Source organism: Sipha flava, unplaced genomic scaffold (assembly GCF_003268045.1).
Source record: "Sipha flava isolate LNK unplaced genomic scaffold, YSA_version1 48_pilon_pilon, whole genome shotgun sequence".
NCBI classification, from domain to species: domain Eukaryota; kingdom Metazoa; phylum Arthropoda; class Insecta; order Hemiptera; family Aphididae; genus Sipha; species Sipha flava.
This window is the reverse complement of record NW_020273306.1, coordinates 1,789,466-1,809,786: the sequence shown is the minus strand read 5'-3', so window position 1 is coordinate 1,809,786 and position 20,321 is coordinate 1,789,466. Positions and strand designations below refer to the sequence as shown.

At 28.2% G+C, this 20,321-nt stretch overlaps 1 protein-coding gene across 1 annotated transcript in view; it reads right to left on the bottom strand.

Moving 5' to 3' along the window:
- LOC112690115 overlaps positions 1-17,991 on the bottom strand; it is a 77,506-nt gene extending 59,515 nt beyond the window's left edge. Inside the window, exon 1 of the mRNA XM_025564041.1 lies at positions 17,514-17,991. Within this exon, the coding sequence (XP_025419826.1) occupies positions 17,514-17,912 (399 nt within the window). The 5' untranslated portion in view covers positions 17,913-17,991. The remainder of the gene's footprint in view (positions 1-17,513) is intronic.
- Between the last annotated feature and the right edge of the window lie 2,330 nt (positions 17,992-20,321).

Here is a 20,321-nt window from a genome sequence, read left to right as displayed (position 1 = left end):
AATAAAATAATAATAATAATACTCGTACACTGACAGGAAACTAAATATAAACATAAAAGGAAATAAAATAAATTGACATCGCTGAAACTTTACGCAATAAGAACGAAAATCGACGATAATACAATTATTGTTCACTGAACATCCGTGTCCACGAGTTATAATACCTAACAAAAACGTAATGTTTTTTTTTTTTTTTTTTAATATTGCACTAAACAACATGCACGCAGACGTGTAGAATGTTATTCGAATAGGCTGGGATTCTCTCGTAATCACATTTGACAGTGAAGAAATAAAAATATTAAAAAAATTAATACGTCTTATCTAACCAGCTAAATGAATCGTAGTAGGATATTAGTAGTTGTATATAATATACGCGCATAAGACATAATTTATGTGTACATTATATACACACGATGATATATAATGTAATAAGTTATATCGCATTTTATGCTTTGCCGCTTTTAATCCAAACCCTTCTCCCCACACCGCGCGTCTTCGCTTGCTCTCCTTTTATTTTTTCACGACGACGTGCTTCCCTTATATTTTTTATTCCGAGTGCTTTCGGGGGTAAGCCGCCATTCTAAAATATTCATCAAATTAATCGGTGGCCCGGGAACGACCTAAAAGCCTCTCGGTGTCCTTGTATGTTGATCGCCTCTGTGTATGCGACTGTAAGTGTATGTGTGCGCGTGTGTGTATGTGTGTATTCAAATACACGCATATAATTATATAATACTGTGCTATATTAAACCCGAATGAAAAGTTTTTAACGTTCTAACTTGCCAGACCGTTTTATTTTTATTAACGTTTGTGCCTACAAAACCCGAACTTTATCTAAAACACGGTAATACTATTAATAATCATACGCACGTCTGAATATTTGAACATGAAGCCGTGGTTCACTCAGCTTTATTCATATAATTTTCCCGTAATAATATATCAGCGTTGATCAAACGATTTAAAGGCGGATCATTGCGGTCATTTGTTAGACTGGATTTTTATAATTTTTATGAAACATTTATTGGTATAACATTTTATCAAAATCGACACTCTTGATGACATTCGTTAGATGATGTGTTATTCTCTGTTCATCTAAAACTTTTTAGTTTACCATGTAAATTATCATAAATAATAATTATAAGTCATCGCCCTTCACATTAACTCTAGTCCATTTCTGTCATCCTGCTATGATGTGCTATGATGATCGTGTATAAAAGAGTTAAAAGTTTCTCAATAATCGAATAAATAATATATACATGATTTCATTAAAATAATATGGACATTTATTAATAAAGCAGTACACTCAAATTTAATTATTTTAATTTTTATAATTGTTTTATATTACTCTATTATTTCTTTTCATTTTTGTCTTATTAATCTAATCTTTAAAATCTATATTGTGTACCACTTAACAACATCTATACTGCACATTTTTATTTTATGTTTCCATATAATTATTTTAATTTAGCTCGCCCGCTTAATCATAATAAATAAATAATGTATATAACACTGAAGGTATTTTAGTTAGTCAAAAATCTATTGATGATGAAATGCTAAATATTTTTTTTTTTTGTATATATTGGTAATTATATTTTTAGTATAAAATATAGTCGGGACTCAATTTTTATTAAGCCACTGGAATCTGTTGAAATAATTAATTACATTTAATCAATAAAAAATGATTGTACTTTCAATCGTTACTATATTTCAAATTAAATAATAAAAAACTGCTCAACAGGTTTCTATGCCATAAAGTACAATTTTTAATATCCTCGTAAATTTAAAAATGTAATATTAATATCTTTACATAAAGAAAATTTAAATTTGTATCATCAAAATATATTCTGAACATAAACAATCATTTACACGAGGGGTTCGTATTTCGTCCGACAAACCGCTATTAGAAACTATGGGAAACGGTGTTTATTATTTTTTTCGGAAAACGGTTTTCAATCGCCCACCGATACATCATTCGTAACGACGGCATCAAGAATAAGAAGAGTTTGTACGGCCGTTCTATACGGTACAAGATGTGCGTCACACCTTGTCATTAATAACACAGTTATCAACAGATTATAAAACGTGTTTGTTAAAGTATTATATTACAATAATCACGTCCATAAGATTTCGGCTCCACGTTACAATCAAATCGTGTCGCGTTAACCCAGTTAGCAGTGCATCCACTGTATCGTACCTTTCGATAAGGATTTGAACAATAACGCATAGCATTCGATTGAACAAAAACCTCCTATGCTATTAAACCGACCAGCGAAGGGATGTGATTAACCTCTAACTCCTATTATTCTCGTTCGGTACACAATTGTGTAAGTCTCGTTCCGTTGGAGATCTCTGACCATGACGTATACATATTGTCGCGTTATTTATATCGATTTGCATAGCTGGTCAAACATAATGCCCTGCACCGTTTCAAAAGTAGTGATATCGCTATAAAATTATGTTTAAAGTTGAACGAAATAACCTAACCTACCATGTACACCTTTACGATACTTTATGAATTATTCCGAAGACTCAGTCACGTTCCCGATGTCGCGTGCCGTAAGTTATTCGCTACGTTTGGTCCTTCACGAGGGTGAGTGCCGATATGGTTCCGGTCCGAACGGAAACCCTCGAGAGCGTAAAACGACCACCACCGGTCGACTGAAATGTAAGACCGCAAAATGTTCTACTGTGATAAGGGTTTTTTTTTTACTGTCTATCCGAAAAACATCCGAACGTGTTTTGTTACAAATTAATGTATCCAGATCTACGCACAGAAATCACTTAAAATACCGGACGGTGCGCCGCAAGACTGTGCGTAATATTGAATATCACAAATGTTGAGAGACAATATCAGGGATACATTTAAAAACTTTGGGCCTTAAGTCAACTATATTTGTACGTCCCTCCCTCCAAAAAAAAAAAAAAAAATTCAATACATTTTCAATTATAATTCTTTACTCAACCTTAATGTGCTAATTGATTTGATAATACTGTAAAGAATTTTTAACTATTAATTCAATACTACACTGAGCTACAGCAAGTGTCAGGACACTTCCCAAAAGAGATCAACATTTGGTCGCTTGGGGAAAATTTTAAACTGTAAATCTAGACGAACAATAATTTTCATAGTTGAATACAACGCGTTTAACGTATTTAAAAAAAAAAAATGACAACGCGACGGTAAAAACAAGTTTACCTATGCAACACAAATTACTGACTCGATATAATAAGCAACACTTCTGATGCCCACAAATTATACATTTAATAATTCGGTTTAGGAGTTAGTTATTACGATGGTTATTATTATTTTTATTTAATTTTTTTTTAAAATACAATCTTAGACTAAATAAGTGTTTCAATCATGTTATTTTCGTATTATTGATGATTATCAGATATCGACTGCTGCACAGATCAAGGATTTTGTTAAAAAAGCGGGTTTTAATGTATTGTTTAACGATTACAACACAATTACTTGTAGAGAACAATACGATTTACGATAATTATGTATTCAGAACCATTTAAAGCATATTTATAGGTAGAAATTAAGTATCTGATCATATTCCTTTTGAAATCATAACAAAGAAAATGTAATAAATTATTAAATAATTAATTAAAAATTATTTATAATAAATTCTAATATATCCCATATCAAAAATAATCTGTAAAAAATAAAATGAAAAAAGGTATAGAGAAAAGTTTTGTATGTTTTAAATCAATCCTATAACCAAAGTAGGTATATGCAATAGTGGTAAGTGGCTTAATACATCGAATAAACAGTTTTTTTTTTTTTAATTAACATATGTCATATACCTCTACAGCCAAAGATTATAAGCTCTACAGGTTAAATTGTTTTTAATTATACTAATTATTTCGTCACCAAATTCATTTAACATTTTAAATATCACTTGTACATGTTTTCAAATTATATACTCTTTATTGTATGATATTATTCACATTAGATTTTACATATATTTTAGTTTATATTATATTATAGGTTATATATATATATATATATTTGGTTTTGCATTTTTAAAAATGAAAATAATTTGTTCGGAATTAATAATGCTGGCTCCAAGTTTTTTTCAATAGCAAAATATATTCAAACTGTGATACAAGTATTATCAAAACAAATCAAGCATTTGAAATCACTATTTAATATTTTACGTACGATAGTGTTTTTGAGCTTTTTATCGCACATATTTAAAAAACAATAGTTAAGCCAGTTCAATATTAAGTGCAGCACATAAGGGGAATTACAACAGTGGGATTTTATAAGAGCTTATTAAATTTTTTTAATATGCGCGTTTTTTAACTTAAATATTCATATATATATATATTTATGAGTTTTTTGTTTTTTTTAGATACTTTTGTCAAGTTCAATATTTATAATTTAATTTTGTGTGTGGGTTGTAAATTAATTTTTACTATTTACTTTATTATACATACCATCTTAACCACAACATTCCACTTTTTCATACACATATTTGTAAATAATTCAAATAACATGGACTCACTGATCGCTGTATCTCAAACATTTTCAACATACGCACATGCAATTTGGAATTTTCTAATACTTTCATCGAGCAATTAGAAAAGATTTTATAAAAAAACGTTACGTTTCAGTGGATATATATAATATAATATTAGTCCGGCGTTCTCAAACAACATGATCATATTTTCGGTACGTTCATTTGATCCGTTATCAGTTTTTTTGGTTACCTAAAATTCGGTCGTTCCGATTTCAACGTTAATATAGTCCGTAAAGTATATTTATTTCATTACTTTGTAAAACCTTTGATGTCCGAATCGGGTAGATGATTCACCGATTATATTCATTACATCGTCAAAATAATTGCAATATGTATATCCTGATTTACTTATATTAATGTATTTAAAAATATCGATTAATCATAATTTAAAAAAAAAAAAAAAATATAAAAACGAATGAGTCAACACTAGTGAATTGTAATATCGAAATTAATACCAAAATAATTTTGCGTCAGAATTACGGTTATATTAAGTTAGTCGAGTTATAGTGCTATGTAGTTGTGGTTTTTTTTGACAATAGATTTTCATAAACATATTCTATATTCGTAATACTTTACAGTGATAACATTTTATTAATCTGTGCACTTAAAATATGAAGTTGAAAGTTTTTATTCTTTCGATATCTCAGTCAGTATTAAAAGTATTAGGTACGTATAAAAAGAGCTGCGACAAAGGTAGCGATTTCATATTTTTCGTTTTAGATTCAATTTTCATTATTATTATTATTTTTTTTTCTCAGGAGTTGTATTTTACTAAGAGCTATAAGTTTGGGAACAATAATGATTTTCAAATAAAAATATTTTTTATAGAAAGGGGAAAAAACGTTGTGTGCGATTCTTATTGAATATTAGACAAACATACACAACAAATATGTTTTGTCATTTTTATTTCTGCAGGTAGTTGATGGGCAATTTTCTCCCACACGCCCACGCCCTTGAAACATCGAAAGAGACATACTCTTGGACTCGTTACAATGATTTGATCGACAAATGCGATTGACTCCACGGTAAAATTATGCCCATAAAAGTATAACGAGTATATATAACTATAGTGGATATGTATAAATATAAATGAATATAATGAAAAAATGTAAATTTTTTCAATTTATGTAAATGTGTATTTTTAAATAAAAAAAATAAAAAAACTTAATTTTATTTTACTTTTGACTTAGGTAGGTATAGTATTCAGGTATTTTTTACAGATAAAATGTTTTAAATTACAAAAATTATCTTTTTAATTATAAAAAATATTAAAACTACTCGTACATTGTAAAATAATTTAAAATGTTAATTTTAATATTGTTTTAATATATCTATAGACACAAGCTTTAATAATATTACAATAATCATCGAAATAAGCAAAACTTTAAGTTACACTATTTATATTATTTTAATTTGCTTACCTACTCATTTGTAAATAACAACTCATTTAAAAAATTACGTCCTTTATAAGTATTTCAACCAAAACAAATATGTAACACTATCGATATTTTTCAAGTTTTGATTTTCAAGACTAATTAAAACTCAATATTTTAATAAAAGATATTTTTAATAAATTACAATGCTTTTTTTAATTTATAGCATACATTTAAATATATTTTTATAGAAAATAAACTATATTTTGAATACCTATTTAGTAGTTAATTATAAAATAATAACATTTAGTAATGATTAACAACTATAATATTATTTATTATAAATAATCATTATATTAAATATACCTAGATGTAACTTTTTATGATTTTTAACTTATTTAGTTTTAAAAATATTTATTTGTATTTTGTACGATACATAATCTGTGATTTACTGTACCATTATTATATAAATAACACTGATTACTCATTCAAAATATATTTAAAATAAAATTAAACCGAAATTTATAACATAATTAAAAACAAAATTAAAATTAAAGAAAATTGGTTTAAAGTTAAGTTCATGTGAAAAAATTTAATTAATTATTTTATTTTATTAAAGTCATATTTTTTTTATCATATTAGAAAATTGCAAAAGCAAACAAAGTTTAAAGAAAACTGTTAATAATGAAATTAACAAAGCCGTTTGGGATTGGTTTGTTCAAGCTAGGTCTAAGAACCTTTCAATTAGTGGTCCAATGCTTCAAGAAAAATCCAAAAATAGGGTTAAATTGGGGAATATGCAAGGAAACTTTTATTTACCTAAATTACTTGGATAAATGTTCTATGAATAAATGTGATGGTGAGTTATTGGAAATGATATCATAGGCAGAAATTGAAGTTGAATAAATTAAAGAAAAAAACCAGACAAAAAATTACAAGAATTTTGTAATTTGTAATTGTATTTTAAACTGCCTACTTTATTTTATTGTATCATTACTATATTAATATCTACTGAAAATGTTCTTCAAATATCAATTTTTTATTATTTTGAAATATTTGATTAATAAATTGTAAATCTTGCAGAAAATTATACTACGAAATTTTCTATTTTTATCAGTTGTATGAAAACCTGCCTAAAACGGACATTTTTATTGATCCTATGCAATCCCGTAAAATACATGTTTTACTGTATATACATTCAGAATGTTTTGAATGATATCACCATTTGAATTATTTCATTGTCATAACATTTTATGAATACATATAGTTACATTTAGTGTTAAACATTCTGTATAATTTTAATTTTTATCAGGAGGAATTCAAATTCAATTTTTCGCTGTTCATTCGAATTAAGCTAATAAATTATTTAATTAATCTTTTTATTTTTTTAATTTTTTTTTTGCAATTAATCTGTAAAAAAGTATTAGAATCAAATTGTTCGTTAACTATTGATATTATAAGTACTCTATTCGCTAAAAGAACTCAACTGGGCGGTGACCAAAACTTATCTATTCCTGCGCATTCCCACCACTTTTTAGTCCGATTACTTTTGCGTGTTCGCATATCGGTAGCCATGTGGGAAGGGGCGGTAGCCATGTGGGAAGGGGAAAATTAGAATTAGAGACGGCGGAGCAAACGCACTAAAAATTGGTGGGAACATGTGACCGAAATGCCTACTCTTGGCAAACAGAGTACTTATACTTATAGCACCGCCACACCAGTATTGAATGATTCTTTCTGATCGTTGTTTATTTATAAAAATTAAAATATTATAACAATAAATATCACTGTACAGTAGTAGATTTTGTTTGTATACAAAAGTTAATTTGTAAATATTATCAATAAATGGGATTCCCCATCCTTTTTAGAGGTTTAATCTAACAACAAAATGCATAACAGAAACGACCACCTATTTTAAATTACGGAATAAACAAGAGAAAGTTTCATAATATACATTTTCTTATATATATATTTTTTTATTTATTTATTTATTTATTTTTTTTTTTTGATACTTTCTTGTTTAATTTACGTACAAAAGGCTATTCAAAAACAAAAGCTCGAAAGTTACTTTTCATTAATATATGTTAAAAACTTAAATTTATGACCACTAAAACTCTGTGGTAGGATTTTATAATATATTTTATAAATCCCTAGTTATTAGTAGGCCATGTTATATATTTGCACTGGAAAACCAGAATAAGTTAAAAATTAAATTCTATATCGTTTGAGTCACTGCGAAAATAGTATTATATACGTTAGAGATGGGCAACTCAAAGTAACTAAAGGACCAATTTTTAGAATTTTTAAATCTGACAGGCCATATTAAAAAAAAAAATAAAATAAAAAATATAAACGATAAAAGGTCATTAAAATTGAAAATTGGTATTTATTTAAATTAATTGAGTTGTACGGCTGAACCAATGTAATAAAATTAATTCCTATTACCTATGACTGTACTGATATTGATATATATATTATATTTAGACATTTGTTAATTTAGCTGGTGTTCAATTATATAGTAAGTATCATAGAGCATTACTTAAGAGTTCAGTACTAGAAAATAATTTAATATCTACATTTTACGATCTACGTGATAAAATTAGACATAAATTAACGCTAAAATATTAACGAAGTGATTTGAAAATATAGTACGGGCCTGGTAAAAAAATGACGCGGCCGGATGCTGGCTATGAGCCGTTATTTATTGTCCCTGGTATACGATATGCATAGTATTTTGATCGAGATATAAAATTATAATAAAATTATCTTTATATGACTGTGAAATCTATGGTATAACATCATTAACCCAATTTATAAATCGCGTAATATAATTTATTTTGGTCTGACTGATTTTTAATTTGAACTTCTTGTCACGTTCTCCGTGCTAGTCAACTCTAAACAGTTAAGTTTAATAAAATTATAAACCAAGCGGAACTTAATAAAAATTTGTTTTTGAAAACTTCCGGAGAATATGTTATACCTATAGATTTATATATAAGTTTGGGGCTAAGCCATGTGGATTGTAATTATAACTATTGTGAACTGCACAATGTAATAGTATTGTTCGTTTGTACATAAATTAAGGATGCTGTTGAATCAAATTTTAATTTGTAATGACCTTTTCGTACTAATTATATACTAATTTTAAAGAAGTCAAAATCATTTAATAAATGTTTTAAGAGCACCCCGAATTATATTTTACAGCGTTCAATTAGTATAAAAAAAAAAAGCATTTTTTTTTTTACTTACAATACACGATTGTGACAATTTTATAAAAAAAAACTTTCCTTATTTATGGAAATACTTAATTACTTTGTAAAAAATCGACTGTCAAACCTGCATAGTTAATAATTAAAAAAATATGTTAAGTTTAAATGAGCGGAATGGAGTACATCATTATTTTGTTTAGGGTTCAACGTCACTTATCCATTTCGGTCGTTTAAACTTTAATTTTTTTTTAAATAATTAACCAACTACTGGTTAGACATATTTTATTATCTGCGTCAATATTTTCAAGTAATTATTTCGCTTAGGAAGCTAATGAGATAAAGATTATGTTATATTTTGAGAAAAGTAAACTGATTACATTTATTTATATATTATCATTAAAAAAAAATTAAATAAATACGTATTGTAACAATCAACTGTCTTCAAATAAAATTAATAATTTTTCTCGCCAACTCGAATCGGTGTTGAATTAACGGGGTTTTTTTTTTTAATTGTTTTGCATCGTTCATTCCAAATCGGCCACGCAGTGTTCAACGAAAGAAGTCCTTCGGATAGAAATCAAGTCGTGATCGCTTTTTACGTATTTAGGAGGATTGGGACGGTGAAGGACAAAAGGAGAGTAGGCACGCAGAGCCGTGAAAGTTATCGTACAAACGTTACCAGTCGCAGACGGACGCGAAGAATGGCAGCATGATCGCGTTCGATTCCACGCGGATTTGTCTGGAGAACAGAAAGTGAAAAATAAAATAAAAAGTGCATCGTTTTCCATCGTCGATGGGTGCGTCAATGAAAAATCAGACGATTGATTATTTAAACACGAGAACGCAATTAGAAAATTCGAGAAAAATCAAGAAATCATTCCGTGACGGACAAGTGTAGACGGGTTAGGATGGCGCAACAAATCCATCGCGTTGATGGCCGAGCCGCATGCAGTGGGAAAGCTCAAAAGGACGCCACACCCTCTTGTATTGTTTAGTCTGATATAGGTACAATATAGTAAGTTTGCGTTTAGTAGTTCAAATGTAGTGAATTTATCTTTAATATTAGAGTAAAATGACCTATAATCAAACTTTAAGGGTAGAACATTATCTGTTTTCTTGGTCAGTTTTTTCGATATTTTAATTTGCTAACGAGTTATGATGTTTTTTTAATTGTTTTATTTTGCACACTCGTAACACGCTTGAAAATCAAAATATCAGAAAAAAACGAACAAAACACAAATAATGTTCTTCCCTTGAAGTTTAATTATAAGCCAGTTTACTCTAATATTAAAGCTAACATCACTGCATTTGAACTACTGAACGCAAATTTGCTATGTTGTACATATGTCAGATGGAGACAACACGTGCGGATGTGACGCCCTCTTAAGAAAAAAGGTGCAGCCCTAGAGGCACGGGCAGACTTGATTGGGTTAAAAAATAAAAACAAAAATAAAATCCCGCTAATATGGAGGGGGAGGTGTGAATTATATTAATGTCCCGATAACACGGCTTATGCACGCTATTTGTTTCGTTCTTCCGAACTCGTACCAATCACACGTGATAGCATTTTATTGTACGTAATCACGTGTTTTTATATTTTTTCCAAACGTTCGATATTGTTATATGGTAGTCAACATCAGTATCATTTGGTATAAGATGTTTTCATGGTTTTTTTTTTTTTTTTTATAACAAAGAAAATCTAATGAAAAATTATTTTTCCTCCTTAAAGATATATATATATATATATATATATATGTATATTTTTGCAATTTTTATTAATTTTCAACTACAAAAGTATAGCGGATTTTCAAGATTTTTGTCTTTTTTTCAAAACATGCATTCAAACTCTCATCAAATTCTTTTTTATTTTTTTCTTTCTTCAACTCAATTTTTTTACAATAATCCACTAAGAGATTCATATTAAATTTTCAAAATTTTTTTTTCGGAAAACAATTATTTCATTCACATTATCAACTTTATTTAAGTGTTTTAAAATTATGAAGTTATTATAAAAAACTAATAATGATTAAATTTGATATAGTCAAGTAAATTAATACAAGACAAAATATTCAACGTTTTTGAGTCCGAAACTCAATATCGGTTAAAGTATTTTAACATAAAAATAACACAAATGAGTATTATTATAAAAAGTTTTGGGACTATTACCATCATTTTTTTTAAATTCCTTCAGATTTTGAGCCTATTTTTTTTTCTGTACGTTACGAGGAGTGGATAAGACAGGATCAGATAAGATACTTAACATAAATAAAATAACTTCATTATTATTGATCACATTTTTATTGTGTGCTGTCGTCAAAAAAATTTAAAATTCATACTTCTACATTACTGAGCTCTCTCTAATAATTTTTCTTGATTCATCATATGTTGGTTTAAGAGGTTATTTTTTACGTAATCTTACCTGAATTTAAATGATCTGTATACGATGGATAATTTATACATATTTGGAATAAAAAATTCTTCTGACATTAATGGTGTATTCACAACAGCCATAAAAAGTAATTTAACACATTGCGCTTGTAGGTACCCCCTGTGCAATAATGTGTACTATAAACATACAAGGTATGTTTCCATATAATATGCAACATTAATTTGAATGTTGAATTTGCGTTAATGTGATGTCCCTGATACTGCTAATGTCCGGTGTTTGCAACCTAATCATCAACGTTTTAAATCTGTTAATTTCTAACATACCTGCAACTGCAATATAATGTTTATAACAAAACGTTATATTTGGGTTACATTGTAAACATAGTTAGAACGTCATATTTAAACAATGAAACCTACTAATAATTGGAAAACAATTATAATAAAATACCACAACTCGTATGAGGGTATTGAACTCCGAACATCGACATATCTACCTAGACGGGTCTCTAAATCCTACGCGTTACTACCTATCGGCTATCCTAATCATATTGACATTAGGTTTATAATGGACGATATTTAAAGTGAATGGAAATCGATGGTTTTCTGTCTTTACTACTATACGATCACATTATGTATGACAAAATAAGTAACTGATTTTTAACTAAGTTTAGTTACTTTTATTTTTTAATCAACATAAGACATGTAGTCTAAAACTGTCTTATGACGTGACATATCAAATAGTATGCATACGGACATTACTCTTATAAATAATTGATTTGATACCCCTTGTATATTTAAATATATTAGCTTATGGGTAAAACCAATAGAGTGTATTTTTATAGAGTGCAAAACTATTTATTTTAAAATAGTATATTTTTTTTTTGTTGTGAAAAACTGAAACATCGATATTATTTTGCTGGTACGTATTACAAATCACAATAATGTAACAACCCTGTGACATATAATTTATAACATTGTAGGTCTGTACTATCATATAATGCCTAGTTATATCGCCGGGATGAGTGTTAAATGTTTGTTTTATTTAGACAGAATAGATACATTGTATACATATTAAAAAGTTACGTTGATTGTACTACGTAATATGTTTGTTTCTGGGATGTGTTGAAACATCCAGTGCACACTGGGTAGTGATTAATTTCAGATAATATTTGATCAAATTTTTATCGATAGTTAAACGTTAATTATGCTTATAGTGATTTTTATTTACAAGTAGTTTACTTATCATTTTATATAGATTATTTCTAATATAAAGAAGAATTACAAATATAATTATATAATATAAAAAATATAATAATTAAATCATTTAAATTTTGACAAGCTAAAATGTATTTTCTGATAACTGTGCGCCAATGCTGCTGCAGACTTTCACGAACGTCTTTCGTTTGCTAACCATAAACATAAGGGCATAATTTACAATGTTTCATAGACCTCGTATGTGCCATATGCTATAATTATGGTACAGTGACCAATGCAGCGTTTTATACTGATACTTGAACCCATTTAAATGAATTAAGAACCGGATGAAATAGATATTGCAGCATTTTATTGATACCAGGTAAATCAAATCTGATCAAATATGTATACGAATCGAATTAATTACAGTCCTCCTATTTAATTTAATAATGCGATTTTTTGCAATTTTCAACAATTTTGCATTTTTTGTAATTATATAAATTTTTGTACACTTCATGTAATAAAATATACACATTATTACTTTTAAAGTAATTTTTAAATAAAAATATAACTATGATGTAAATTTTTACATGTGATTAAATGTAGTTTAGCATTTTTAAAATTATATTTATTTGAATTATCCACAAGAATCAAATAGCCAATTACTTAATAGTTTAAACATATTTAGTGAAAATGAAAATATTTTGACAAATATTCCTAGGTCCCAACAGGAAAATACTAAAAAATAAATTAAAATGAGTCTTAGAAAAAGATTGAGGACAAAAAATTATTAATACTTACTCTGAGATTATGGCAGAAAATCAAAATGTTAGATATAACACTAAATTGTTTTAATTATTTTAAATATGCACCGATAAAAAGTGTAGACCTTGAACGTACTTTTTCATTCTATAAACTGTTTTAAGTAATTGACAATACAATTTTCATGAACACAATTTAGATATATACATGTAATTACAAATTTTAATTCAGAAAAATTATTTTTTTTTGTAAATACTAATAATAATATTGTCCATAATATTATTTAGGTAAGTAATTAATGATTATCTATTCGATTATATATTACGATTTTACTATGTAATTTTAATGTATTATTCATTGCAATTTTAACATATTTATACTGAAATATTGATAAATTATCATTACAATTTTGACATCTTTTAATGCAATTTTAAGATATTATTAACGCAATTATCTATCCTCTCTACCGATATAATATAGTAGACGTTTGTTTTTTAAATTAAATTTATATATAATACCATCACTTATCTATATGGTTTATTGATCGACAATGATATCGATATATAATGAGGTTTGATTCACTAACATGTTCTCATTGTGATGACTGCCACACAACTATAATAATTAGGATTAAGATGATAAAGGCAATCGTGAAAAGGAAGAAAAAACGATTCTGAGTGAAAAAGGTTTGATGGATTAGATAATATTTCTAAAAGTAGTTGATACATAGAGATTGAAAATTCCTATAAGATAGGATTAACTTTTAATCGAATATTTTAGATGCCTGTAATCAGTATGGATTTCGTTAAATTAATCATGTTTAATTATTATTACGATTAACATTTTAGAATTCAAAAAATACTAAAATCGTTTTGGTTTGATTCATGTTTTGTAGTCCACAATTAAAACTTTCGCAACGACTGAAAGTGCAATATATACTTCTCGATGAATATAATTTTATTTGACATACATAATAGAATACACTAGTATTTTAAATACAAAAAGGGTTTAATCTACTCAAATGTGTAATCGTATTCATATCTAAAAATATTTAATCATGTTTGCTATTTCTATTTTATTTTTTTATTTATAATAAAAATAATATCTAACAAATAAATCGAACACTATTTTCAAACCATTAAATATGATAATTTCTACATATTTCTATTCAATTTATGTTTTTCATTAATAATTTCACATATTCATATTACATTTCTCATAATTTATTGTTTTTAACTTCTCATAAACACTGTTGACTATTTTGTTTATTTATATTTAAAATTAAAAATAACCAACCACAATGAAATGCCACTATCAGTCCGAGTTGATATTTTACAGTGTTCTTCAATTTAATTATTCAGGTGTGTTCATTATTTTTTTGGATAGAGACGATGGTACAGTTATGTATACATTTTTTTATCAAATATCGAATACGTGAACTTTATTAGAACTGCTATTGTCTATAAATGACAAATTAAAAGAACCAAAAAAATTAAAAGGAAATGCGATAAAAAATGTTAATTAAATGTATGATTTATCATCATATTTGGAAGTAAATTCCACTGTTTACGATAGTTGAATACACAGTAAATACGAAGCTATTTAAATTGAATTAACTTCATAATTTTAAATAAATTAAAATATTACTCCGATCGTAGCTTAGATAAAGGACGTGATAAAGGAAAGATTCAGTATGTTTTTAAGTCCTCCCCATTACCTGTTTTATATCTTATTGCGTATAAATAAGTTTACCTTATTAGAAGACTAAAGAGAATTTCTCGAGTACTGGTTGTCTAAGATAATATAATTGAAAACCGAATGGTGTGATTGGGTTTAGTTTTTCGTTTCATTTTTGTTGTATGTGTTATCTCAAAGGTAATATGAAAGAATTATGAAAAATGCAACTGTCGTTTAGACATAACTTGCTTAGAAAACATTTTCCTCGTTAAAAAGAATAAAATGTTTTTTCAAAAATCTTATAAAATAATTTATATCATGACAAACTCGTAAATTCAATGGTGTTGAATCTACCATAGTACATCGTATATTATTTAAATTTTATTAAAATCAATAAATTAACTAATTACTTATTCAAGTGCATTGTAATTTATTAATATGATCTATCATTTGGAATGTAATAAATTATTACTGTTAAAATATCCACTCAAATAAAGGACACTTTAAAAAGGACACAAAAAAAACAAAATGCATATTGATTCCCTTAAAACTTAATTATTTATTCCTTTGTGATTTACACTTCGATCAATTTTTGATATTTTGAGTACTTAACATTGATGCAACTATTAAATAGTTCGTTCAATGTTATGTCTGTCGGTGTATAGAATGTATTCAGTTTAAATTGTTCATGCGAAATGCGATTGGACTTTTAGAATTAAAGCGTCAACAAGCGACGGAAAATATCAAGCCAGTATCTATACAGGAATAAACTAATATCTTTGGGGTTACTAAAATATTTTTTAGGGAATATGAAAGTGGAACCGATTTTGTTTTAGCGGAAACGGGTAATCTGCCGTAACGCTATGGTATTATATTTTGCTAACGATTGTACATTGAGACGAGAACACTGTATGATGTCATGCGGTGCAGTGTTATTCGCGTATACTGCGGAAATGATCAGATAAATATGAAAATATTCTATTAATTGTTGCTGCCATTGTAAGAAAATAGAAAAATCTAAAGGAAATTCTACTTTTCGATAAAAATAAAATATCATTATAATAGAATATCTCTGTAATTTTATTTATTTTTTAATTTAAATCGCGAGTCTGGTTTTTTGTATTAAACACTATTTATAAATTTGAACATATTTTCAATATAATAAGTACTATATACTAATGGTAGAATAATCCGTTGAATATCGCATAAAATACAAAACCACAAAAGTGATAATTACAGCAAATACCGTATAAAAGGGTGGTCTGGAAGAGAAATAATCCACTCTAGTATATCAGGGGTAAATATGAGCATGATCGTCAAAATATTGATTTATTGTAAGAGTAACAATTTTATCGTAATAAAAAATTACAAAAAGCCTTTAATGCGAGTTTATTTTATATAACAACATTATGCCACATGTAAATATTTATAAGCGTCGTAAGATAAATATTTTTGATTTCACGTTATTTATATATATTTATATATATTAATATTGCGTGTAAAAGTATACTTAAATGGTAAAATTTAACCGCAGGCGAATCATGAGTTTTTTTAAATAGATAATTAAAGATCTCTGTTTTGAACACTTCCGTGTACGCGTGTGATCTCAAATTATTGGAGAAGAAGGCAGCAAAATGTAGTTGTTATTAAATCTTAACAATGGAATTTTGTAACATTGTAAGCATTTTTTCTCAAAAGATTCTTATAATATTTTGGCACACATATATAATTTCAAGATCGATATTTTGCGGGACCTCGTTTTTTCTGGGATTTCGGATAAAATGAGTCCATATTATAGTGTCTGTCACTCAAAAAGGCTCACGTTGTGCAAAATAAATCTAAAAGAGCCCAAAAATACATCTTCAATGGACAGTCTATCCTCTAAAATAATACTACACAATAGCACACTGATGAATTATTGATGATAACTCTACATCATTTTCCTAAATTATTCACTAAGGCTCATCTCGATTTCCACGTCATTAGATAAAACAGTTTTACGTGATTTTATGTAGCGCGTCGTCCATCAGTTAACTTTGATTCATTTGATCAGTACTACTCGCTAGATAATATAATTCATGAGACGAAAAGGTGCGGTTACAGCAGTTGAAATTCGTCAAATACAGTATTAAGATTTGGTTTATTTGGAGAACATAGATACCTATTGGATGTGGTATGGAAATCGATGGTTGACGATAATTCATGCTACAATAATAAATGTCACACAGCAACAAATCGTAATATTATAGTATACAATCATGTTATCATTTCTCGTACAGATGATGTTACAATTTATAGATTATTTATCATAATTTTTCGGATAGTGCTGAGCATGATAAAAATACTAATAACAATTTAAATTATAACTAATAATAACTAACCTTCTTGTAGAACCTCGAATTGGTCACCTTATGGAATCCTTTGCGGAACGTCACGTGATAGTCGTCCTGCTCGGCGAACTTGAACAGTATCCCGGTCGCAGTCTTCGTCACCGAGTACGGTCCCTTGTAGTTCATCTTCTCGCAGATGGCCGTCGCTTTCTCCAGGTTCAGCTCGTTGCTGGGCGTGATCAGGAATGCGCCCTTGGCCAGGAAGTGCCCGGAGTCGGACAGCTCGGACGAGCGGTCGTCGTCGTCATTGTCGTTGTCGTCGTCGGCGCCGCGATGACGGTTGGTGGCCGCGGATCTTCTGTTGTACGTGCCGTAGCTCATCATCTTGTCCGCGGACACGACGGATGGTTTTTGCGTAACTCCTAAACCGGTGATCGCGGCACTGCTCATGTCGGAACGGAATTCAGCACTAATCGGCAGCGACTCGATTTCACGTGTATTTATATACTCGTATTTACGTATGCGCGTGTGTGTACGTATGTGCGCGGGTGTGTGCCAGTCGTACGAATTACGATTATCTTTTTACACGCACTTTTCCCGGTTATCGTGCCCACCCGTGTTTCACGGCCGCGAGACTCGGCGAGGCGTGTCGGAGGCGGTGGTAGCCGCGCAACCTTATTGACCGGGAAACGACCGCGGTAATAGTACACTAATAACGGTAATAACCAAGAAATGGGTGCGCGTTTAATTGGGATGCACATCCGTATTACATGCGTCTTTATCCACGACGGATGTCGATTTCCAAAGGGTAATTGAAAACGACGACGACGACATGTTTTCTAGGAGTGTAAACGGACACGAATCGTTATTATTATCACATTTCGACAGAACACGAAACGATTTTTTTTTCGTCGAATTGTTTACACCTGTTTTGCGTAGTGTTTTTGACATTTTTCTAATGACCGCTGTCCACGGGTAATTTCGCGAGATCGGCGCGTGGTATTACGTGCATAATAAAACGATCAAATACACCACTAACGTCCGATCGTTGTACCAAACTAATGCTGTTTCAAAACAAATGAATTTAATCCGATTTTCAATAAATGCTCGATAAATGCTTCAATAAATGTCCGAAGATAGGAAGTGTTACACTCTCAGGCGACAGTGGTGTTGATATTATCATTTATCATCCAGACTAACCACAATACACTTCACTATGGAAATTGTTAAAATTGATTATGCGCAATCATAATTTTATGCGTTGAATCTCTATTAAACTATATTTTATCGTAAGCTATATTATCAACTTAAAATACAAGTAACCCCATAGCGATAGCCGAAAATCAATATGAAATCTATAACGTTATTATCAATCGCACAACATTCCATGTATTAAGTATAAGAACTATAACCCCGACTATTATATTTTTTTATGTATCGCATAATTAATTTAATATCTCGCTAATTATAATAAACGTTTAAAGCGGAACGTTGATGTTGTCATTCGAATTCTAGTGTTCAATCGTTTTTTTAAATATTCTTATATCTGATACGAAAAAATTTTAATTTGATTCAATATCTTATAATCGAACATAGTCAAATGTTGGCTTTGCTTAGTATATATAATATTATTATTATGCTTTTGACTTTCTACTTAGTTAATCGAAAAAAAAAAATTATTAAACTTAATATTAATAAAAATTAGTTTGTTAAAAAGTATTGCTCCCATTAATACAGCATAAGTTATTGTGCAACACAAAATCAATATTTATTAGCTTACCTTATTTAGATTGAGTTTGATAAATGTTACAGCTTGCTGACATTAATTAGTTTTTTAATTAATAATGGTTTTTTTCCATACATTTAGTATTCTTATAACAAATATTATAATAATTTGATTCCAATAAAGTGATTCAGTAAAAGTATTTGAATATGTTTCAAAATACATAAATGATTATTAGTATAATGTGGTATTACATGTTGTATTATTATAATATTTGATTACGATTTAGAGAAACTTATTGTATTAACTATAATTACGCATTTGTCCCTCATTGAATCTGAAATAATCGACCACAAAGTATCTTGAAGTCAAAGAATATTAAAGTATATGAAATAACTGACAACCCATAAACGGCTTATCAATGAAGATTTTTTTCGGAAGAGTCTAATGATATGATTGTGTTCATACATTTTTTTTTTTTTATGAAACGAGTAATTTTTAAGTTTTAAAGTTTCAAATCGGGAAACAATATTTTTGCTTGAAAATTTAAGTATAAATTGTTTTCGAATAAGAAAACGTTCGGTAACGACAATATTTTAACGACCGACACTAGCTTTACTTTATGACGGAAAGAAGATTAAAGTCATTAAACTCTTTGACTTATTTTACTTAGAGTCTAAAATATAACTTTCAGGCATGGGTATTCTCACGAGGAAAATATGGGGAAAAATCAACACTATTGTCTTTTTCTTTTTTTTAAATGGATTTTATTTTCATGATTCAATATCGGCCACAAACATGTTCTGAATCCCTGTCTGAAATTTTATCGATGGGTCCCAGTTTTTAAAGATTAATAAACTGTCACAATAATTGTAATTAATTATAATAAATTATAATAAATAATAATAATAATTTTAATTACTGGTGACTTATAGTGTATTAAAAAATAACTATTATAAAAAAATCAACTATACTATTTGTATATCATTAAAATAATATTAAATTAAATGTTTTAAGGTATTATTTATATGATTTATATAACATTGTAGTGTTATAAGTAAATAAGTTAACTATTTAGTTTACTTATTTATTTTTGTATTTTTATAAAGTCACCATTATAAAACTATAACATTTTG